Source organism: Colobus angolensis, unplaced genomic scaffold, assembly GCF_000951035.1.
Source record: "Colobus angolensis palliatus isolate OR3802 unplaced genomic scaffold, Cang.pa_1.0 Scaffold80, whole genome shotgun sequence".
In the NCBI taxonomy this organism is placed as follows: domain Eukaryota; kingdom Metazoa; phylum Chordata; class Mammalia; order Primates; family Cercopithecidae; genus Colobus; species Colobus angolensis.
In genome coordinates, this window is record NW_012121821.1 from 1537389 (window position 1) to 1563093 (window position 25705).

The 25705-nt window shown below is 39.8% G+C and overlaps 1 protein-coding gene across 2 annotated transcripts in view; it reads right to left on the reverse strand.

The window, feature by feature from the left end:
• The window catches only part of WIF1 (WNT inhibitory factor 1), a 71724-nt gene extending 53848 nt beyond the window's left edge, over positions 1-17876 (reverse strand). For both annotated transcript variants that reach the window (XM_011929238.1, XM_011929237.1), the window contains exons 1-2: positions 17349-17876; positions 16721-16860 (exon numbers count right to left, since the gene is read on the reverse strand). In XM_011929238.1, the coding sequence (XP_011784628.1) occupies positions 16721-16860; positions 17349-17496 (288 nt within the window). In that variant the 5' untranslated portion in view covers positions 17497-17876. The remainder of the gene's footprint in view (positions 1-16720; positions 16861-17348) is intronic.
• Positions 17877-25705: the final 7829 nt, after the last annotated feature.

Here is a 25705-nt window from a genome sequence, read left to right on the forward strand (position 1 = left end):
GCGTGGTGACAGTTGCCTGTAATCCCAGCTACTCAGGAGGCTGAGGCAGGAGGATCGCTTGAGCCCAGGAGGTTGAGGCTGCAGTAAGCCATGTTCACGCCACTGTAATCCAGCCTGGGTGACACAGCAAGACTCCACCCCACCACCAAAAAAATGAGTGCCTTTAGCTCATAGAATTGGTCCCAGTGATAAATGAGATAATCCATGTAAATTACCTTAGAAGAGTAGCTGGCAGACAGTAAATGTCCAATATATGCCGGTTCTTATTATTAGGTTAAATCACATAAAATTCAAGAATTTTGACCTATTAAAAAAGACAATTTCAAGCAAGTGCAACCAATATTTATTAAAGTCACTCTATTTTAACTTCCTCTAAAAGTATAAACTCTTCTTGGTCAGGGTCTTTATTTAAACTCACCCTCCACAGCACACAGCAGGATACCCTTCATATGTATGCAACAAAATGTCTAAATAATACAGATGAAGATTCAGAAATATCCTGATTTCAAAGAGCTCAAATTGCAATTCATCATGGATTCTGCAGTCAGACTACCTGAGTGTACACCTTGGCTCTACTGCCTACTAGCTGTGTGACCTCAGGCAAGTTATTTAACCTTTTTGTGATCAAGTTGCCATTTTTGTAAAATGAGAATATCAGTAGTGCTTATCTCATAGGGCTGTGAGAATTAAATTAGATAATGATAAAAAGTAATACGCACAATGAGTGGCACATGAACAATACTTAATAAGCATTAACCATTTTCCTCTATTTTCTTCTGCTACTCCTCCTCCTTCCACCCCACCACCCCTTTTTCTTGCTTGGTTCATAATACAAGGTTTACAGACCAAAATATGATTTTAACATTCTGTAAGTAAGTAAATTTCTAATTCTAGCGATCAACTCTTTTCTCATTAGAGCATAAAGAGTAAAAGACCAGTAAAGTCCATCTGTGACAATTTTATACTTTTGGTAAGTATTTAGGAGTCAGGGCTTAAGAAACACAAAGCTGAATATATGAAGTAGCTGAAGAAATTGAGGGTGTTTATTATAAAGAAAAGATGATTTAAAGGGGATGGGAGCTGGTCTCAAATGCCTATGGTCTGATTTCAAATAAGAAAGGGGTTAAAACATACTCCAGTGACTCCAGAGGACAAGGAGAGGACCAAGACCAGGAATTACTGATGTGACCAGGATAATAGAAGTAGAGCTCCAATTGGGATTTTGGGTTCAGCTGTGTCTCTGGTAGTCTGTGGCACCCACTGGCATGCATGAGATGCCAGAGACCCACTAATGGGGAGTTTGTTTATGCAGTTGCCTAGGAAATAAGGGGGAAGGAAATTGGAGGTACACATTTGTACTAAAAGATTCTAAGGCCTGGCCCTAAGGACCAGGCCTGATTTCTATGGGGACATGGGCTGAAGGAAATTAACATTGGTGTATTTCACTGGGATCAGGGTATTAAGCCATATGCCTGTATTAGTCTGTTTTGTGTTGCTATAACAGAATAGGCTGGGTAATTTTAAAAGAGTTTATTTGGCTCTTGATTCTGATAGCTGGAAAGTCCAAGAGCATGGCACTAGCATCTGCTTGACTTCTGGTGAAGGCCTTGTGTTGTGTCACAACACGGCGGAGAAGCAGAAAGCAAGCGGGTGCATGCCGACTAAGGGAAATGAGGGATTTTGTGGGGGCTTGGACTAGTGCACCAGGGTGTAGCTGAGAACGCTTGACCCACTTTCTAAGAACCCACTTTCATGGAAACTAATCCAGTCTCACAAGAGCAAGCACTCACCCACTACTGTGAGGATGGTACCAATAGATTCATGAGGGAACTGCTCCCATGACCCAAACACCTCCCACTGGGCCCCACCTCCCAATACCACCACACTGGCAATTAAACTTCAAGAGGAGTTTTTGCAGGGACAAACAACACCTAAACCATTGCACTGCTTTAGGTAACAAGTGACAAAGTTCAATGCCAAATGAAGGAAAGGGGTAGACTCTTCTCCATTTCTGCACAGGACACCAAACTGTTCTGAGGCCATAAGTCCTGCAGAGAATACAGGCCAGCTTGGCCCTTGCGTGTTTTCAGCTTAAGAAGCATGGACAGATTGCACTCAGATCTGAGAAGGAGACTTCTCACCAGTGGCACCATGGGTCAGGATATCTCCATTCAGGATGGCGTGTGTGGAACTCTTCCAAGGACTCACAGAATTAGCTGGTCTTTGTGAGGGAAAAAGTATGAGTAGATGAAACAGAGCCCCTACATGAGCAATAAGGACAGGTCAGCACTTCAGAGTACAAATGCAAGGTAGGAATCTCCAAAAGTAAGCCCACAGACTGGTAGAGTCCAGGGATATTCAAGTTATACTGGGAAGACAGATTTGGACTCACTATGAAAACAACTTTCTATGATTAACAGAATCATATATATACACATATATATGATTATATAACTCATGATTAGTTAACTCATGTGATTTAACATATATATATTTAACTCGTGATTTAACACACACACACACACACACACACACACACATATATATATTTTGAGATGGAGTTTCACTCTTGTTACCCAGGCTGGAATGCAGTGATGTGCCTTGGCTCATTGCAACCCCTGCCCCCCAGTTTCACATGATTATCCTGCCTCAGTCTCCCAAGTAGCTGGGATTACAGGTGCACGCTACCACGCCTGGCTAATTTTTGTATTTTTAGTAGAGATGGGGTTTCACCATGTTGTCCACGCTGGTCTTGAACTCTTGACCTCAGGTGATCCACCTGCCTCGGCCTCCCAAAGTGTTGGGATTATAGGCATGAGCCATTGCGCCCATTCCAAAAATATTTTTTAAAGCCCACCTTAATGAGCTCCCTGCCACTGGGCATGTTCAACCAGAGGCTGAGAGACCAAAATTCATTGATACTTTGGAGAAAGATTGAGCTCACTGAGTTGGATGAGCTCTGGAATCTCTTCCAACTCTGCTCTTCTATGTCTTCTAAAGATACAGCCAGAGAAGGCAGAGAAGAAATTGCATGAACATGGAGAGATAACTCAAAACTTGATTTCTGCCTAAATTTGAGCAATTACTTAAAAGAAAAAGAATATGTAATTGGTATGTAAGGAATCATTCACATTTTTAATGAGGGTAAGTTCTAACTTTTGATGAGTTTTAAGTATATCAGTGGCAATAAATTTGGGAAACTTTATTTTCCAACCTACTGAATATAGTAATGGTCTATTGAAATGAATGAGATAAAGATCACAAATGGGCTTCTGTTACACAGAGAGCACCTGCAGGCTTAAAAAAAAAAAATGTTGAGATGAAAAATTCCATAAAGAAGTAACTTTTACATTGCCATCTGCTGGTTACTGCTGTAAGTGACAGCAATATAAATACAACCTTAAATCCTAATTGAGTTCTAACTGCGAATAAAAATATTGATTGCTTCAACGTGCTTCAAACATGCAGGAATCAAAGTAATTCTACATGTCTATTGGGATCCATCTGGTTATTGTCTAAAGTAGGAGATGTCCTGGCCTGGCACAGTGGCTCATGCCTGCAATCCCAGCACTTTGGGAGGCCAAGGTGGACTAATTACTGAGGTCAGGAGTTCAAGACCAGCCTGGTCAACATGCTGAAACCCTGTCTCTACTAAAAATACAAAAATTAGCCGGGCATGGTGGCTCCTGTAAACTCAGCTACTCAGGAGGCTGAGGTGAGAGAATCACATGAACCCAGGAGACAGAGGTTGCAGTGAGCTGAGACAGTGCAATTGCATCCCAGCTTGGGCAACAGAGCGAGACTCCATCTAAAAAATAAAAAATAAAAAATAAAGTAGGAGATTTCCTACCTGGACTTGGCTTCAGATGTGAATTCTCCCAGCGGTGCATCCATTATTGATACTGAAATAGCCCTTGGAAACAAGGCATCCTAAAAAGCCCTAAAATATACGTTTGTTTGGGCCTGTCTTCAGCTCCCACAAACAAGTTTCCTCAAGGGTTGTTCTAGATGTTTCATGTGGAAGAGCTGACTTACTCTGTCACCTGGTGGTATAGTGACATTTGTCATATTCATCTCCAAAGAATTAATGGCAAGTGGAAGACAGACTATATTAGGCCCAATTATCTCAAGTACATAAAAGCCATGAAGTTAAGCAGAGCAAAAGTTGTTCCACTTGTTAGTATCTTAGTTTGACAGTCTCAGGGTATGCTCTGAAGCACACCAGGAAGCCTATGCAGATAATGCACTCCTCCCACAGCTGAGTTAACGCTCCTTTCTCACTACTTTCATTGCACCTTGTTCATACTACAATTATAATACGTTTAACATTGTATTGTTAGATGGGTTATATCTGTTTCCACATTAGATTGTGATCCCTTTGAGGGCAAGCATCATATCCAATTTACATTAGTCTTGTTCGTGTTCAACCTGAGCTTTGGTATTAGATAGGACCTGAATAAATATTTACTGAGTGGAGGTCAAAAGAAGGAAGGGTGATAGGGAGGATGAGAAGGAGGAGGAGGATTCACTCTTCAAAATCAATGTTTCTATTCTCCACTTCATGTCTTAGCTTCAGAGTCAATTTTTTTTCAATTGTCTACTACACTTTGCAATCTGAATGTTCAGTAGGAAATATGTATCCAGGAATTTCCAAATGGATCCTCATGTGTTTGCAGCCCAAACTGTTCTGCCCTTGCTGCAGTAATTGATTTCTTGGTTACGACATCACTATCCATGCAACAGTCTCAGAGTCATCCTCTATTCCCTCATTTCCATTAACACCCATGCTCAATAAGTCCTGTTGATTACACTTTCCCTCCCTCTCCACTGCCTGCCTTGGTTCAGGTGCTCCTCACCTTTCGTGGTATCTCAGATAATTTCCTAATTGGCTCCTTGTCCTTAGTCAAGCATCCCATCATCTACATCCATCTGTCCCCAAAGTTACCACTCATAGACAGAACTGTTGAATATCCCTGGACTTTACCAGTCAATAGGCTTACATTTAGAGAGTCCTACCTTACATTTATACTCTGAAGTGCTAACTTGTCCCTTCTATTGCTCCTGTAGTAACTCTGTTTCATTTACTCTTACTTTTTCCCTTGCAAAGACCAGCTAATTCTGTGAATTCAGATACAACATTATTATCTACTTTTAAGCAGTCAATGACTTTGATTATCTATAAGACAAAGTCAACTGTGGCATACCTAAGTTGTCATAATCTTTCCCAAACTTATTTCTTAGACCCATATTCCTCAGTTCTGTTCCATAAAACCTACCGTTCTAAATAATTGTCATTTTCCAATTACACCAATGATTCTCAGTTATATGTACTTCCCTATGGGTTATTCATTATACTTAAAGTGCTCACCTCAACCCCACCTGCCTTGGCCACTCTGCCTACTAAATATCTTTCACGACTCAGGTCTGCTGTTACCTCCTTGGTGATGTCTTCTCCAGCAGGTAAGTAATTGCAAATTTACCTGATCAGGAGCAAAATCCTCAGTATTATACTCCCATAGCATCTTTCTTAGGGCATTATGACCTATATGAAGTCTTTCTACAAATTAGGTGGAAGTTCCCCCTCTGGACAGAGGCAGCTCTGTATCCAAACTTGAGAAGTGAGGTGTGGGCTGGATTTCAGCTCCCACTTGCCCCTTTGGTTGGGTTCCCATATACATACATAATATCACAGTTACTATGATTGCCTTAATGATGCCACAGTCTTCTCCCCAGCTGGTGACTTCCTGAAGCCAGTTAGATCAGTTAAAACTTGTATTCTTAGGACCAAGGACATAGTAAGCACTGAAAAATGTTCTTTGAATTGTTGTTTTTTGGAATGAGAAGATATTCCAAATTTGTCAGAGCAGATCTGAGGAAAGTCTCTGAAGTATATAAATATGTAGTGTATATAAATAGGTAAGTGTTCTTACCTATGTGGTCTTGGGCAAGTAACTTAATTTCCTTCTTCTCTTGTTTCCTGGTCTACAAATTGGGGATAATAAGAAATGCCTGTCTCAGGTTACTATGAAGATTCACTAAGAGGTGATCTGTAAAGCACTCAGAAGAGTGCCTGGCCCAGAGTATATACCATGTAACTAATGACAGTAATAGGATACACAAAGGGTATTCGGAGGTGAATCTTTTAAAATTTGGCAACAAACAATACAATTTTGGAGAAGAGAATCTTTATGCTTCGATTTCTGAAAATCTGGAGACAGATCGTGCATTTGTAGAAATATATTACTATTAATGTTAAATGACTGCAGATGTTTTAGTTCAGAGATAGAATCATAACATTTTAGAATTTGAAAGTTTAGAGATAATCCAAATTGCTTTTCTTATACATAAAAGTGTTGGGGCCCAAATGAGTTAAGTGACCTTTCCACAGTGTTTCTCAATCTGGCCCTCATCACATGTCCAGCCTCATGTCATCATCTCTCCCCTGCCCCCAGTCCCCAATGTTCTCCCTTCCACACACCAAGTCCCAGCCTCATTAACATTTCCCAGAATGCACTTTCACAACTCTGTTGCCCCCGCTTGTGATAGCCTTTCTCCCTATGCCTTCCTCCCATCTCAGCTCATTAAGCAACTTCACGAACATCCTTTGAGCTCCAGTTCCACTGTTACATGTCTCCTTGGTGAAGCCTTCCTCTACTCCCCCAGCCCAAACTAGGTGCATCCCCCTCTGTGCTCCTAGAGCTCTGTGTTCATACATCTATTTCGCACTTGTCAGAGCAAGGGCTCTGGATCCTGGCTGCCCAGGTTTAAATCCCAGCTCTGACACTTACTAGTTGTGTGATCCTGGTCCTCTGTGCCTCAGTTGCCTTATCTGTCCAATGGAAATCATAATGAGACCTACCTCGCTTATTCATTCAGTCAACAAATAATTATCAGCTGCCTACTATGTGCCAGGAGCTGTTCCAGGACCTGGAGATATATGATGAACAGGACCAAGCCCTTGTCCTTACATTGAATGAATGAGTTAATCAATTAAAACCTATTATAATCAAGTATTACCATTATTCTAAGAGCCATGAAGAAATATACAGCAGAGTAGGAGACTCAGAGTGATGGAAGGAATGGTGGCTGTTTTATTAGAGAGGGGAGTCAGGGGAAGCCTCTCAGAGGAGTGCCATTTAATCAGAGACATGGGGGAAGCCAGGGAGCAAGCCCTGCAGAAATCTGAAGGGAGTGCATTCTAGGCAGAGGAAACTTCACGTGCAAAGGCCCTGAGGCAGGAAAGGTGAGCTTGGGGTTGGGAGACAGGATAGCTAACAGGGCTATTGCCAAGTCAATGAAGCAGATCAGAGTAAATGAGGCACTCCTTATTCCTGGCACCAAGATTTTCAGATTTTTATCTTCTAAATATTTCTCCAACCTGTTTTTTCCTCCTCTTCAACCCTGATCTCTCAATCCCAGATTTCTCTCCTTACAGTTGAGCTACCCTCAAAACTACCCTCCACTCTGTGATGGGATAATCTAAACATGTATCTCCAACCCCATTTTCTGCTGCTTTCTAATTTTTCATTATCTGACCTTCCACTGCTTATAGACTAAAGTCCCAGATGCCTTCACATGATGGACAAACCCCTCTAGAAGATAGCCCTGGTTACCTCTCCACTTCGTACCTTGTACTGCACACTCCAACCACACTAAAGTACCAGTTCCCCCAGAAAACTCTATTTCTGGTCTCTATGCCTTGCCTCAAGCTGTTTCCTTTCCTTAAAAACCATCCCTTCTTCCACATTTTTGCTTGGCTAACTCAATAGTGAGACTCAGCTCTGGAGTTACTTCTCCTCTATGCCCACATCATCACCTGGGAGTACTTCAGTACTTCCACAACATCACTTTGCAGGAATTGTTAAGAGGATATGCTTATATATCTGTCTCTCCAGTTGGCTTCTAATTTTCTCAAGAGCAGAGAACTGGTTCTTAATCATGTTTTACCCCCAGGGCATGATTTGCGTTCTGGCCCAGGGCAGCTAAGCAAACTACATTCACCTTTCTCATGCTGTCAGCTTAGGAACTTACCCTCCTGCCACTGTCCCTTTGTCCCAGACCTACAACACACAGCCGCCCTGTGAGATTTTATTCAGGTGAATGGGTTTGAAAAGATGCCTAACAATTTCCAAGATTCTTTCATCACATTCATCTAAAAAATCCAAAAAGAAGATAAAATGTACAGTTCAGAAGGACAGACATCCATATGTTTAGCTGAGAAAAACAGGGAAGGACAGTAATTGTCCCGTGACTTTAAGAAGTTTGTGCTAATAGTAAGTTTTAAAAGGAAATCAAATATTTGAAGATGCAGGCTTATTTTAAATAAATCCATTTCCAGTGTTCAGCTTCTCACTTTGTAAACTTAAGGATCACTTGCCAACTTTAATTTCTATACTTCTCTTGTACTTTTCCTGGTGCTCAAAAAGGTAGTGTAGAAGTTGAGAATAGATGCTAAGTCAATTCTTTTTCCAATTAACATATTATTTTCCTTATTTAAGCTCCCTTTTATGTTATGTTCAAAGTTCTAGACTCCATTAAAAAATGAAATTATTTTTAGTTCTATGTACACACAAAAAGAATTTTTTTATAGCTCCAGGCTCTACTCACACATACACACACACACACACACACACACACCACACACACACACACCATCCTGGAGCTGAGAGCTGAGACTAATCATTGCAACTCTTTTGAAAGTTTATTGAGAAAGAAGAGCTAAATGAGGGTTGTGGAAAAACTGTTGCCAACCCAAGACATATTCAACAATTTACTCAATACAAATTTGCAAGATGTTGAATCTACTCTATCCATAGCCAAGAAGAGAGAAACTTCCCTGAGTTGTTTCTATCTTCTACTTGTCTTCCCCGAGATTCTCTCTCCATTATTTGGCCCTGACCTCCCTTCACTGGGCTTCCATTACTTTTCAGATGAGATACAAAGCCCCTTACGATCACCTAGAACTTGTTTTCACCTCTAAGACCTCTAAGCATTAGGACATCCTGAGCTCTCCCCTGGGAAGGCATTTTCCTCCCTTGTTGATGGAACTCATCCTTTGGGATTAATTCAAACATCACCTGCTCAGTGAGCTCAGCGAAGCGGCCCTGGCTCCCTTCCTTCCCCAGGCAGGAAGAAGAGTGGCTTCCTTTGGCCACCCAGCCAATCCTGTACTTCCTAACCTCATTTGGATGAGTGAGATTAATATTTGTTTTCTAGAGTACAAGCTCCTAGAGGGCAGGTACTGGGTTTATTTCTCTTTGTATGCTCTGCACCTAGCTCTGTATTTGTTGATTGAGTGCTTGAGTCGGAGAGAAAGGCTGCACGGGAGAACAACTTGCCATCCACCAAGGTTCTACAGGAATGTAAGCAAGTTACTCACATGTAACTTTACGGAATTGGCTAAATTACTGCAGTAAAAGAAGCCCTGAACTGACAAGGCCTCCTCCAGAGGTCCGGCAACAGGATAAGGGATATTTTCGCTGAACTCAGTCCTCAAAGTTTTTCCCTAACCACACCCATCTTATTCATCAGGGACAATTAAGTTAAATCAGTTCGATCCAAAACAAAATGCTTTATTGGATATCATACCTTTCTGCTTCACCACAACAATTTCAAAGATTTTATTTGTGCAAGCCATTTAGAATCAGGAATAAATAGGGAGGGTGCCAGCGGAGGGTTTGTTTACATGCTTTTACACCACCGTGAAAGGAAGACATACCAGAGTTTACATATATGCCATGTAAATTGCCATAGAACCAGATGTGGCTTACAAGGTACCTTGTAACTCATCTCCTCTAAGCAATAAAGGCCTTTTTTCCTTCTGGCAAAAGTTTGAGAAACTTACTGCTGTTTTCTATCAGCAGATACAACAGATGGCTGGCACATGCCTGCTTTGCTAAATGAAATGGGCTCTCTGCAGAATTACTCTTTGATCCCTAGTGGCATGTCTACACCACCACAATGCAAAATACCACAGCATAGCAGAATCTAAACATTAAAGGTTTAAACTTGTGCTTTTGATATGAGTACCTCCTGAAAAAAATTCATGCCTACAGTATGTAAACATATTCACATTCCCACTTTGAAACCATGGAACAGGGGTCAGAAAATGAGGCATTTCCTCCATTTGGTGACATAAAACCACTACTAAGGTATGACGGCAAACCCCAGGAGTGCAAAGGTATGAAACCACTTGAGTCGTAACTACCAAAACAATCATAACTCTATTAGGAAAAAATGTAGACAGTACACATTAAGGGAGTTCCGTAATAATAAGTGTTACCATAACTGCAGGGTTGGAAAGAAGTGTTTAAGGGTGTTTGACAGTTCCTTTGAAGTTGGAGGGGGAATTCTTGAATTAAAATTTACCCTATTTTTTATTTTTTTGGTTTATGTCAAGGGGAGAAAGAAAGGGAAAAAAATACTTTTAATATAAGTCTCTAACTCCAGTCCAATGGGAAACTTGAGACTGCAAACTGTAGCCAATTTAATGGGACCAGTGTTACATCATATCAAACACTATGTTACAGAAACAGATCAGTAGGATGATTCTGTTTTTTATAAAATTAGCAATTATGTGAGTCCATTGTCAGATAAATGGCCTGTTTCTGTTTTCCCTTTTTGCCAGTGGTACTTTTCTCACTTTAAAGCTGAATTTGGATGATACTGACTGTAATCATTCACAAAGACACCAGTATCCAGACAAAGTTCTTAAGTCTGTGTTATATTTGATTTTTAAATTATTATTGTTGTTACTTCTGACAGTTTTCAATAATTCAAGACTTTTTTTAAATTGATAGGGAGCTAGGCTAGTGTCACTAACTCGTTTATAATAAACCTTACATGTAGGAAAATGTTTCACTTGATACGCTCTCTCTTCAGCATATCTAATATTTTCTATTTTCAGTGGTTATACATAAAAACAAACATATTCCTGCAGTTTAACTCCATAAAGTCAGTTATTATACAATATATACATGACCTCCCACATGCCCAGGGCAGGAGACAAAATTCTCCTGTTCTTTTCCTGTATCCACAGCAACACTTCAGTTTTGTTTTTAAACATCTGTAGATTCAGAAAAACGAAGCTACCCCACTGACTTTTAGTGGTTATTAAGAATCCTGCACACTATACACTATAAAAAGCTCACTTTAAGATCTGGACCTGTTGGTACAGATGTCTAGCTCTTGCCTAGCAATCTAGGTGGTAGGTTTGAAATTAATATTGATTGATTATCATCACCCAGAGAATTTCTATTCCATAGACACCAATTTCACTCCAACCCTTGCCATCCATCTTAGAAATCCAGGCCCTTGGTCACAAGGAGGTTGAAAAGCTAGTACAGATGGCTCAGCAAAAATCCACTGTCACTGCTAAAACAACAAAACAAAACAAAACAAACAAACAAAAAAGCAACATCAAAAGGGATGCCCTGTTGTTAACTAAGTACTAGATTCATAGTACCTTAGCATATTTATGCAGGTAATAGAACATATTATAGTTATCAAGATCAAGTCTATGAGACCCTTGTAAGTAAAGATCTATTTATATAACCTACCTAAATAAAAACATTTTGGTCTTACACCAAATTGGTTCATATGGAAATCAGCAGTGGCTTAATGTTTGATTCTGATTTGTCTAACAAAACTTCTCATTAAATTTTTACTTGAAAGTCATTGGGCTTAGAAAGGGTTATTTTCCAAATAAAATGTTTAATTAGTGCCTTATTTAGAAAAACTAAAATTGTTGCTCATGGTGCCTGCCTGTCTCAAATTTAGAGAAAAAGAATAAAGCATGCCTCATTGAAAAATATCATCTATTGAAAAGCTTTACCCAGGAATAAAGAGTATTTTCCCTTAATTACTAAAAATCCATTAAGGCTTAGCTTTTGCAGTAGAAATTCTTCTCTCATCTAAAAGCCTTGAGAAGAGGCATGTCAGAAAATGAGTATCAGGTTAAATGGAGACAAAGTTGTCCATGAAAAATGGGAATTGCAGGGAGAGGGAGAATTCAGGAAAAATGATTTCAGCCAAGAAAGATTTGGGCAGACCTCAAAAGAAATTGATGAGAATCTGATGAGCATTAATAAATTCTTTGGTCTCCGTAGTTACAATGACCCATGACAGTCATTGGTGTTATCATTTTGTTGAGTGATAAGCAGTGTAAAAATGATACCAGATAATAAATTATTTATAATACAAAATATCATACAATTTTAAACTCACACACTTTTTATACACATGTGATATAAAATATTTTTTAAAATTATAAATGAATTCATTGTAGAAAAACCAAAACATAATAGATGAAGATGTAACTGGTATTTACATCTTGGAAGATCAGATGTTGATGGGATGATTTTTTTATGTCTGCCAACATATTTTGTAATGGAATCAAACAGAATATACTATATTATAGACCAAGGGTCTCCAACCCTTGGGCCACATATCAGTGCTGGTCCGTGGCCTGTTAGGAAACAGGCCGCAAAGCAGGAGGTGAGCACTGGGTGACTGTTCCCCATCGCTTGCATTACCTCCTGAGCTCTGTCTCCTGTTAGATCAGCAGTGGCATTAGGTTCCCATAGAACTGTGAACCCTGTTGTGAACTGCACATGTAAGGGATCTAGGTTATGCACCTTTTATGAGAACCTAATGCCTGATCATCTGTCACTGTTTCTCATCACCCTCAGATGGAACCATCTAGTTGCAGGAAAACAAGCTCAGGGCTCCCACTGATCCCACATTATGGTGAGTTGTGTAATTATTTCATTATATATTACAAGGTAGTAATAATAGAAATAAAGTGCACTATCAATGTGATGCACTTGAATCATCCTGAAACCATCCCCCTTCCCTGGTTCATAGAAAAATTGTCTTCTGCCAGGCGTGGTGGCTCACGCCTGTAATTCCAGCACTTTGGGAAGTCGAGGTGGGTGGATCACAAGGACAGGAGTTTGAGACCAGCCTGGCCAACATGGTGAAACCCCGTTTCTAGTAAAAATACAAAAATCAGCTGGGCGTGGTGGCACGTGCCTATAATCCCAGCTACTCAGGAGGTTGAAGCAGGAGAATCGCTCGAACCTGGGAGGCAGAGGTTGTAGCGAGCCAAGATCACCCCACTGCACTCCAGCCTGGGTGACACAGCGAGACTCTGTCTCAAAAAAAAAAAAAAAAAAAAATTGTCTTCCATGAAACCAGACTTTGGTGCCAAAACGGTTGGGGACCACTTTTATAAACTACTTAATTTGCATGAGAATCTTCCCATGGCCCCAAATGGATGTCTAGAATATCCTTACAACTGCTTCATTTTATTCTTCTGCCAATATTGCTGGATCCTAAGTTGTATCTATTTTTTAATTTTTATAAACAGCATGATGAGGAACACTCTTGGACCTAAATTTTTATTTATGTCTGTGCTTATTTCCTTGGCATGAATCTCTGGATGTAAAATTGCCCAGTCAAAAAGTCTATATCCTGCCTTTTGCCATCACAGTCTAACAGCCCTGCAAAAAGGTTTACATGCACATCAGCAGCATGTGATAATGCACTGTTCTCCACATACTAAAACCACTTCTAAAAGATCTGACCAAGTTGATGTGGGGAAATGAATTTCACTGTAATTTTTATTTGCATTTGTTGGAAGTGGAACATGAGATGCATTTTAAGTGGCCCAAGAACACTTTGGGTTACTGTAGTGGTCCCCCATCTTTGGGGCACCAGGGACTGGTTTTGCAGAAGACATTTTTTCCATGGACCAGGCGGTGGAGGAATAATTTCCGGATGCTTCAAGCACATCATATTTATCATGCACTTTATTTCTTTTATTATTACATTGTAATATGTGATAAAATAAGCATACAACTCACCATCATGTATAATCAGTGGGAGCCCTAAGCTTGTTTTCCTGCAACTAGACAGTCCCATCTGGAGGTGATGGGAGACAGTGACAGATCATCAGGCATGAGATTCTTATCAGGAGTGTGCAGCCTAGATCTGTCGCATGTGCAGTTCACAATGGGGTTCACAGTCCTTTGAGAATCTTATGCTGCTGCCGATCTGACAGAAGGCGGAGCTTAGTCAGTAAGGCGAGCGATGGGGATCATCTGTCAATACAGACAAAGCTTCAGTCACTCGCCTGCCACTCACCTCCTGCTGTGCAGCCCAGTTCCCAACAGGCCATGGACCAGCACTGGTCTGTGGTCCAGAGGTTGGGGACCCTTCATTACTGGACCAATAATTTATTGGAAGTAAGTAACACTTTACTGCTTCTATAAGGTCTTCAATCCTGAGGTTATTTTAATGTTGTCCACATGTTGCTAAAGCACTTAAATATAAAATCTAAAACTTCATTAATCAGCTATGTGTTATGTTTATGTATTGCTGAAATGCCTAAACATTTGATATCATTTGGATGAAATAATCAAATAATGAAATGAAATTTTCATTTTCCATGTAAATGTTTTGATGTGGTTTGACTTTAGCCATAGATGTCTTTCAAAATACTTAATTGGTATTGAAATCATTTTTCCCATCTTCAGAATTTCTGTGCATTTCAAAAATGATGGTGCTGGGAACACATAACTTTAGTGAGCAAAATTAGCCATACTTAAATGATATTAAAAATAAAAAATAATATTTTAAAGCATCTTGCTGCTTGGTATTGTGTAGATTATTCCCCCTCCCCACATTTTCCCCAGAAAGCAGATTTTATATAGTAAGTTGTGGTAACCTATTCAAAGCCTAATAAGTAGAGAGAGAAAGGTAGCTTAATTGAGGTGCTAACATTGTCCTGCATCATTAGATCATTCACATAGGTGAGCAACACTCAAGCAGGAGAAAAAAATATTACAAACTTCATCTTCATGCCAGTTCCACTCTCCTCCCTAATCCCTTACAGGACATATCCCCAAGATTGTATGACATGTCAGTCCATTTTGTACTCACCAATATGCCAATATTTGCAAACAAGCATTATACTATTAAGCAATAGGGGAGGCAACATGGAATTTAAGCCTTTGCTTCAAATTCTATTCTTCAGCAGACAAACATAAGTGAGAAAGAGATAGACAGAGGAGGGAGGGAGGGAGAGAGGGACAGGGGGAGAGAGGGAGAGAGGGAGGGAGAGAGAGAGAGAGAGAGAGAGAGAGAGAGCGAGCGAGCGAGCTATTGGCACTTTCTGCTTCTCTTACAGTTAACCAGTTACAAAAACCCTTTCAGCTGGAGGGGTGTAGTTCAAGCTACCTTTTAGTAGTTCTTATGAACCCATAAAGGTATAGGTTAAAAAATGTCTTTTCAGAAATATAGAATTAATTGGCCATTTAGTTAATGATCATCTGATGAGTGGTCGACCACAACTAAACAGATTCAGCTGAAAAGGAGATAATGAAAGACCATTCATTGGTTTATTACTGATTTCACAATATTCCCCACTTAATTGTTTATAAAGTATCTATGAAGAGGGACTTGTAGGGGGAAAAGGAATAATCTCCCTATAGAGCAATAGAAACCTCAATGAGCCTATCTGCAAAATGGGGGTATTAACAACAGATGACTTTCCTGTTATAAACCTCAATGAATCCAAAACCTCAATTTTTTTTTTTAACCACATAGCAATGGAAGTGTTGAAGGGTCTAGATTTGATCATTTCAGAAGAAGAAGAAAAAGAGAACAGACTTGAGGGGAAAAAGACAGCTAAAATGGTCATGTCTATACCATAACAGGTAATTAGAGGGAAACAAAGTGGTTTCTCAATTCAAAATAGTTATATTTTTATAAAGTGTTTTCTGTATCACATTCTTCTTGAAAATAGTCATTTAAGGAACTTTAGAATAAAAAGACCTCAAAATGTGGTTTTAATTATAATTATAATGATTTTCATAGTAGACACATTTTACCAACTAATAAGCCCAATGATTTTCATAGTAGACACATTTTACCAACTAATAAGCTAAAGAATTTATTACTTACCATTTGTCCTCTAGAGTAAATTCTCCAATTGTACAAAATAAATTAAATTCACACAGGCATTTTATTCTTTCTTTCTAAAATTAGAAGCCATAAAATGTACAAAAGGTAACATATAAAAGATGCTAATGTGCTAAGGAATAAAAGGAATGCTTCTTCATAAAAAATAGACTGCAGTTTTCTTTTCCATATGAAAGCATTTAAAATGGTAACTTGAAAACGTAGGCTGCAATATTTTACAAGTTTCTTACATGACACCTTATGGGTCTAACTTCTACCAGAAATATGCAACATTCATATTCCAGTGAATAACATTCAACATACTGGCTTTTTAAAAGTGCACAATGTCAGAAATACTTATAGACTTTAAAATTTGTTGTAAAGTATAAAGAATGTCACAAGTGATTAGAAACTACTATGGGAAAAGAGTCTTTTAAGTATGTTAAATTTTAATGTCAATGATTACAGAAACACAGTGATGTTGGTGTTGCAAATCTTTATATTTCCAGCAGCCTCAGGACGCTGAGTCTTATCAGAATAGTGGGCTTAGGCACATGGCTTACTCTTTTCTTTTGAAAATCATTAATTTATATGGCAACTTGAAATAAATGGAAATTAATTATTTATTTGCTTTGGCAATCAGATGAGAAATTTCTCTTAATAACTGTAAAATGTGCCAGGCTACACACTGTACAGTACTATTTCCACCTGCCATAAGGCAGTGGAAATATTAAAGGGTAATTTTCTCAGAACTTACCTGCCCTGCAGCTTGCCAGGTAAAATTCATGGAATGGATATTGACAGGAATAGCTGGCATTCTCTGTTGCGCTTTTCTGAAATCATGTGTGAAAGGTGCCATTTTCCCCTCTGAAACAATCAGGATATCTTCTTCAAATCCTGGTTTTTAAAATAATACAACGATCAAACCAGGTAGACTTGAAATCATCTAAATCAGAAGTTTCAAGCAAAAAGAAAACTAAATAATTAGTATGGGTCATTTCTGTTCACAAGGCATCTGCCTTCGGTACCATCAACGCTACTAAGATTAACTGTCCTCCGTGAATGATGCGAATGATGTCAACAGACCCATGCTTTCACGGAAAAGGGATGGACATGGAGTTAACCGATGCAAACAAATCCTGGGTGCATCTAAAAACGCAGGGCTATAAAAATTAACAACAGCACGATCAGAACACTAGAACAGCTTTGATTTCTTAAAAGAGAAGTTTATAAGCTTTCAGATGGAAAATCTCTAACTAAAAGGTGGGAACACTCTTTTATGGAAATTAAGTTTTAAAACACACGAAATGCAGGTATCCCTCCTTCTTGAAGAGTGGAGAGAGGAGGACATAGGCAGGGAAAGGCGCTGGACGCGGGGGCCTTACCTATGAGTACTCTCGCCTGGTGAGCATCGATCCACAGGTACAGGCTCTCCTCCCGCGGCTGCCCGGCCTCCGCCCGTAGTGCCAGCAGACACAGGAGGATGCTCCAGAGCCAGAGAGCGGCGGCAGCGAAGGCGCTCCTCCGGGCCATGCTGCTCAGGACCTCCTCGCTGCGGGGGAAACTCCTCGTGCCGCACCTACGCAACCTGGGGCCGTCAGATCCTCGGCTGCGCTGCAGCTCCCTCAGCTAGAGCTGTTCCCGCTTAGACGGCTGGGACTGTCGCTTCCCAGCCTGGGTGCCAAGGAGCCTGCAAGAGCAGGAGGAGGAGGGGGCAGGCAGGACTGCGGAGGCGGGGTGGGGGGGATCAGCGGGCGTGAGCCGTGCAAGAAGATGGGGCGCGGGCGGGAGTGGGGGTGGCAGAGACGTAAGACTGGCAAAGCTGGCGAGGCCGGCAGTCAGCGGGGCAAATAGAGCGAGAACAGAAGAGCGGGAAGGGCTGGCGCAAGCGAGGTGCGAGCGAGGAGTGGGGCCTGCAAGGCCCAGGCGGCCGCCACTTGGGGGCGCTGTGGGGTCCCCCGGGGGCGGGGCCGCGCGGGACCCCCGAGTCAGCGTTCACAGCGCGGTGAGCCCAGTGGAGCGCACGCGAAGTGGGCGTGTAGGGCTGGCGAACCCGGAGAAGGGCACTCAGAGACCCCTGGGACGTCACTCGCCTCGGGCCAAGGGAGGCTTCGCGGGAGGGAAATGGGGAGAGCAGACAATGCTGGGCTTGACTGAGCGCTGATGATGGTGATGGTGAAGAGGGTGATGACTCCTGTTCCTCCTCCGACGCTCACTGAAGGCGCAAATTGCCCGTCGTCTCCCTTTCAGCCGGCAGGATTCCTCTTTCCGCCAGCCCTATGCGCTCTGTTCTGCGATTGGCTGACACTTTGCGCGTTCTCAAGCAGCTAAAACTCGAGGCTCCACTGTCCGGTGGTCTGATCGCAGGCACTGGCCTTGGCTCGAGGGGCAGGGCGTTCAGCTGCTACTTGCCCGACACCCAGCAGTTGGGGAGGCCCGTCTGTCTCCCTGATAACGCGGCAGTGTCCGGAAGAGTGCCTTGGGCCCTGGTTGATAGCTGTACCCGACCCTCCGGGGTAGAGCTCCACTAACGTCGTGGATAGCTTCACGTTTGCTGATATTTTTTAGAAGTTGCTGAATTCGGCCGGGCTCACGCCTGTAATCCCAGCACTTTGGGAGGCCAAGACGGGCGGATCACCTGAGGTCAGGAGTTCGAGACCAGCCTGGCCAAAGTGGTGAAACCCCCGTCTCTACTAAAAATGCAAAAATTAGGTGGGCGTGGTGGCGGTGACCTGTAATGCCAGCTACTCGGGAGGCTGAGGCAGGAGAATCGCTTGAACCAGGATGTGGAGGTTGCGGTGAGCCAAGATCGTGCCACTGCACTCCAGCCTGGGCGACAGAGCTAGACTCCGTCTCAAAAAAATATAAATAAATAAATAAAATAATACATTTTTTTTAAGTTGCCGAATTCACGGGTGCGTGGGGGCAAAACCAAGGCTCTGGCCTCGTCTGTGAGAAGCATGCTTGGCCGGCAGTGGGCTGCAGCATAACCTATCCACCTGGCCCAGCAGAAAGAACTTATTTTTGCCTCCTGCCTAATTCCTTGGATGCGCAAAGAAAACAGAAGCAAAAGGGATTTTTTGTTTGTTTGTTTTGTTTTTAATTAAAAAAAAAACTTAGAAAGTCTTCGGACTCAGAAAAGGTTCATTTACTTGTCTTTGTTCTTTAGTACCCAATGCTGTGACATATGCCTCAAGGATCAAATGTCTGGGGCTGGGCGTGGTGTTTCAGTCAGTCCTTTGTAGAGTAGCAGATGCCTCAAGAGGGAAAAACAAACAGAAACAACAGAAGAGAAGCTGGACATGTGCAGGCATCAAGTTAAATCAGTGTTAGGTTCTAAGAATATAGATTTCCAATAAGGAAATATTTGCAGCTATACAACCAACCAATAGTAAAAAAAGGAAAAAAGGAATTAGATAAGAAGTCTATGACTGATTTGAACTTGCAGTGTATTAATTTTTAAAGTACTTTTATTTTAAGTGCTTACTTACTCCTCAAAACTCTTAAGTAGGTACTACTATTATTCTCATTTTACTGACGAGGAAAGAGGGCTCAAAAAGTCCAGTAAGTTGACTGTTCATATCCAGCTGGTAAATGAGAGTAAGGGTTCAAATCCCAGACACTCTGACTTCAAAGCCCATTCTCTTAGTAACTTATACCTCATAATGATAAATAAATCATAAGTCTGTTTGCATCCAAAGCTTTGCAGTCATTCTTCCTTTAAAATAAAAATATTTACCTGTTTTCCAACATTTCATTATTTTTATTTCTGTGAATATTCATGTATATAATGTATGAACATTAGGCTACTTTTAAAACACTTCAACATTGTAATGCCAGTGTCACCCAGGTAAAGATAATAATTTCACAGCACAATAGGCATTTTCTTTGACTTGGAGTGTGTGGTTTTAATTTAACATTTTTTTCCTAGTTCTGCGCAAAACTCTATGGCTCTTGGTGCAAGGACGCCCTCTACAGGTTTTCCTAATCAAATACTAATTGAGAAGTACTCATACAATTTATTTTTTGGTGCAAGAAAAAGAGGAACTCAATTCTCTCCTAATTCAGTTTCCTCTAAGTGAAATTCTTCTGCAGCAGTTGAATTTGGTGTTGATAACAATGGTAATCTGTCTTGCTATAAGCACATTGTTTTCCTTCCAGAATGGTTATTTTCTGTTTACTTCCCTCCAGCAGAGGATACTTAAAAAATAATATTCTATTAGAGATGGATAAAGAAAAATGCTATTTAAAAATTTTTTGATATAAGCTCACTTGGTTATTAAAGGGGAGGAAGGAACATATGTTGTGTTATGCAAGAGGAATTTTTAAGAGTAGCAGCATGGATCTTTTTGTCGGGAGGTCCATCTCTAAGAGATGAATCAGGCTTGACCCTCCTTTCTGTTGTTAAGGAGCAGTTAATATAGCTATTTCATTAAGAATTAAGTTTTTAAATTTCTTTAAACAAACACGTGACAATATTTACTAGCATATGATAAAAATTTGGAAATAATGTGCTTGGCAAGTCAACTTCATTTCATTTGGAAATTATGCCATTTATTTTCCAGTTCATTATGCTTCCTTTCCTTGTGCGACTCCCTCTCACCAATTTTGTGTGCAGGCAGCTTCATTTATTTGTTCATTAATTCATTTGCTTATTCAACAAAGATTTATTAAACACCTATTATGTGTAAGACACTGACCTGGAAATTATAGTACAAATAAAACATGATCATAGCCTTCAAAGTGCAATAGAGCTACTAAAATAAGTAAGACAAGCACCTAAACAGACGTAATGCAAGGCAGAATGTGGTGATTGTTGATAAGGCAGAAAGACTGGAAATTCATAGAAGAAATCTTGTATCTAGAATTCTGTACATTTGTTCATTCATTCATTCATTCAAAATATATTTACCCAGTGTCTGATGTATGCCCTATATAAGCACAGGGGATAGAAAGGTAAGTGAGAAGACAGTCCTGCTCGCAAAGAACTCTCAATCTAACAAGAGAGTGTGTTGAGAATAAACAATAGGGAGGAATGAATGTCATGGTGGGAAAATGCACAGGGTATTTGGGGACTGAGGAAAATCCCTCGAGGCAGACTGGGTTCTGGGAACACTTTCTAGAGTAGAGCGTACTTGAGCAGTCTTGATGGTCAAAGGGTCAAAGGGGAGTTGATCATGCAAGGGGGAAAGATAAGGAACACCCATGCATAGACAATGGCAATAGTGAGAGCAAGAGACATGAGAAAGAATGGCACCATGCAGGATCTGCAGGTGCTGACCCTGTAGTATGATGAGCCTGGAATGGGAGGGGGAGGGAGCACCTGGGGATAAAGCCCAAAACGTAGGTAGGACCTGGTTATGGAAGATTGTGCTGAGGACAATTCCAAATAATTTGTTTAGGGTCGCTGTCCTCAAAGAGGCGAGGCGTAACTCCTCACTCCTGAAGTGTGGGATGTGCAGAGTGACTTCCTTTTATAGCGTGCAGTGTGGAAAGTGGGGAAAGTAACAAACCTGATAAACACTACTTCAACTAGGTGATCAAGAGCATCAGCAGTGATGAGTCATGTGGACAGTATGTGCCCTTGATACGACGTGATGAGGATGGTACTTTACTTCTGTGATTTTGCTCCTGAAAACCCATAACCCCAGTCTAGTCACAACAAAAATATCAGAAAAACCCAACTGAGGGACATTCTACAAAATTCTGATCAGTATGCCTCAAAACTGTCAGTGAATAAAAAAGGGAAGTCTGAGAAACTCGTAGCTAAGAGGAACCTAAAGACACATGACTACCAAATGTAATGTGCTATCCTGGACAGGATCCAGGAATAGAAAAAGGACATTAGGTAAAGCTAAGGAAATGTCAGTCAACTACTACTAACACTGTATCAATATTGGCTCATTAATTGTGACAAATGTACCATTCTAATGTAGGATGTTAGTAACAGGGAAAGTTCGGTGTGGGGTATATGGAAACTTTCTGTACTATCTTTGCCATTTTTGCTGTAAATCTAAAACTGTTCTAAAATATAAAGCTTATTTTAAAAATTAAAAATCAAGACTTGAATATGTTTAATAAATCTTAGCTGCTGACATTTGAAAAGCAGATTTTTTAATTAAAAATTTGATTTCTGGCTTCTCTTGAAAATGTAGAGATCTGACAATATTCCCTTCTGACGAAGAATCAGATGGTGTGAGTAGTGGCTGCTCTTCAAACAGGGCTAGCGCGCCCAGTCCTTACAGTTGCACTATTACACCTAGCATGCTTTGCTCTTTTACTTGACCATCTAGGCTTCTATAGGCTCCTGAGTTTGCCATGCATGTCCTGGAGACCTGGAGGGACAGGGAAGACGACGGTATCTGAGGGGGCTGAAGCCAGTGCTCATCTTGGAAGTGCAGTTGTGTGGGAACCAGGGCAAACACTGCTCTAGAGGTAGGTCTTGTCAGTGTCCAGCCATTCACTCACCCAGGCAAGTTGCCAGAACTATCTTGGTGACTGCAGGCATTGGGACTGAGACTGGGGCATATCAGCTGCACCCTGAGCTGTGTCTTGGAGAAGGAAGGAGCAGATACCCCTCTACTACACTGCTGTGGAGAGGGAGACGCAAGATAGTAAATGAAAAGGGCAAGTTGGCGAGGATTATGCTTAAAAAATAAACTCTCTTCTTATACAACTATATATAATAGCTATACATAACTATGGATAGACTATAACTGTCTGTCTATTCTGTAATGTCTGAAAGTTTATATAACAAAATATTTCCAGTGGTTACTTATAGGAAGTAGGAACACAGATAGGGAATGATTTTCCATTTATGCACAAATATTTTTCTGATTCATAATAAAATGAGCCAATGCTTTTGTAATTAAAAACCATTTTTAAGAAGAGAAAAAGGTTGTTTTATGCCTGTTTCAGTCGGTTTCTCCTGAAGTAGGCAGCTGTCAATACCTAGGTTATCACCTCTTGCTATGCGGCTTGCACACTTTACCACTTAAGAACTGCACATCACAACACATGACAGCTCATTACTGAAGCACAGCACGACTGGAGCATCCCTCATCATCCTATGTGACATTCTTGCCCTTCTTTCTTCACATGATGGCATTGCCAAGCAACCTAGCATATCTTGTCTTCCAAAAACCATATCTGTTCTTTTTTGTTCATCCATGCTGTTTTATCCTTATGACATTTAATGAAGGTTTTTAAAATATATGATAGGGAAGAAAGGGAATACAATTTCATTGCCCAATAGTGGAGGAATGAGAATGTAAATTAGAGTATCTTCATAGGAAGAAGTATTATTGAACTATTAAAATTGATGTTCTGACAGATATTCAACCATGAATCTATCACCACAATAAAGATAATAGATACTACCTATCACTCCCAAAAGTTTAACAAAATATACACTTTAAATATGTGCAGTTTATTGGATGTCCACTATATTTAATTAAACCCGTTTTAAAGAAATTTTTTAAAATAGTGTTTCATCAGGAAGAAAAAATGGTAAATTGAACTGTATTAAAATTAAGAACCTGTTATCAAAAGACAGTATTGAGAGTGAAAAGACAAGCCATAGAATGGGAGAAGATATGTGGATGTATGAGACTCTTATCCAGATCATATAAAGAATTTCCACAAATCTACAAGAGAAAAGAGAGTCCAGTAGAAAAATGATCAAAGGCTTGAACAGGCACTTCGTTAAAGAACATACCTAAATACCAATTAGCACATTAAAAATGGCAACTTCATTAGCCATCAGAGAAATGTGAATTAAAACTACAGTGAGAAACCTCTTCAGACCCATCAGAATGGTTAAAGTGAAATAGAAAGAATATATGAGGTTAGTGAGGATATGAAGCAAACAAAACTTATATACTGCTGGTAGTAATGTAAATTGGTACAACCATTTTGGAAAACCGAAAAGAAGTACTAAAGCTGAACCCAGCAATTATACTCTCAGGTATAAGCCCAACAAAAAAAAAGATGTCTCTCTCTCTCTCTCTCTCTCTCTCTCTATATATATATATATATATAGTCATCCAAAGTCATACATAAATATATATGTGTGTGTGTGTGTATATATATATATATAGTCATTCAAACACATGTTTATAAAATCCCTGTTTATAATGGCACCAAAATGGAAACAATCCAAATATCTATTGACAGTGGAATGGATAAAGAAATTGTTACATATTTATAAATGGAATATTACATAGCAATAAGAATAACAAATTGTATTAGTTTTTGTGATTAAAAGCAATGGTAAAGAGTCGCAATTAGTTTTGCCCCATCCTAATAATTACAACATTAATGACTCTTGAAAACATCATGTTGAGTTAAAAAAGCCAAAATGTACATACTTTGGTTTTAAATATGATTCCATATTTAAAAAATTCAAAAATATGAGAAACTAATCTATGATATTAGAAATCAAGATAGTGATAACCTTTGAAGAGTGGTAATGATTGGAAAGGACATAAAAGAGGCTTCAGTGGTACTAGTAATGTTTTGTTTCTTGATTTGAATCTTGGCTACATCAGAATGTTTCTTTTGTGAAAATTCAGTAAGTTGTCCACTTACTATTGATGTACTTTTCTATATGCATGTTATAGTTTAATAAAACATTTATTAAAATTAGAAAAAATCATGAATGGGCTAGAAGAAAACATGGGCAAATGTACTTGTAAGTTTAGAATGGGGAAGGGCATTCTAAGGAAGACAATAACTATTTTTTAAAGATATATAAATTTGGCCAGGCACAGGGGCTCATGCCTGTAATCCCAGCACTTCAGGAGGCTGAAGTGAGAGTATTGCTTGAGCTCAGGAGTTTGGGACCAGCCTGGGCAATGTAGTGAGACCCCCATCTCTACAAAAAGTTTTAAAAATAGCCAGGTGTGGTGGCATGGGCCTGTAGTTCTAGCTCTTGGGAGGCTGAGGTGGGAGGATCTCTTGAGCCCAGAAATTTAAGGCTGCAGTGAGCTATGATCACTTGCTACACTCCAGCCTGGGCAACAGAGCAAGATTATGTCTCAAAAAAAAAAAAAAAAAAGATGTATAAATTTGACCTGAAAAAAGTTTTAAACAGCTATGTAGCAAAACCCACCATAAACAAAATACTAGGGAAAATATCTGCAAAAACATGACAAAGAGAAAATTTCCTAAATTTCTAAAATGTATGTACTAACCAGTAAGTATGCCATCCAGTAGAAAAATGGACAAGGATATAGATGATTAACAGAAACAGAAAGACAAAAAGATACTTCATTCATAATGAAAGAGAAATGTTGTTTTGTTTTACTGATTGCCCAAATATAAAATACTGATAAATATAAAATTAAACAAATTAAAAAGTAAATACACATAAATATTATCAAGAATATAGGAATCAGAAAATCTAATATATTATTGGTGAGAGTGTAAATTGATTCATCTTTTTTGGAGAACAATGCTCTATTTCCCAATATCCATAAAAATTCGACATCCATATATCCTTTGACTCAATAATTCCACTGCTAGGAATATGAATATACTTGAAATATACTGACTTCTTTCTAATCTAAGTTCTAGCCTTCTACCCATTCCTACATTCAGAAAGTTATCACAGACACAGACATCTTAGAACACAGACACTTGAAGCACTAAAAAATTCCATGGGTAACAGAAGTCCTATATAAAGAAGTTTAATTCAGAATAAGCCTCAAATAATGAAATGAGACAATTCTGACATACTGCT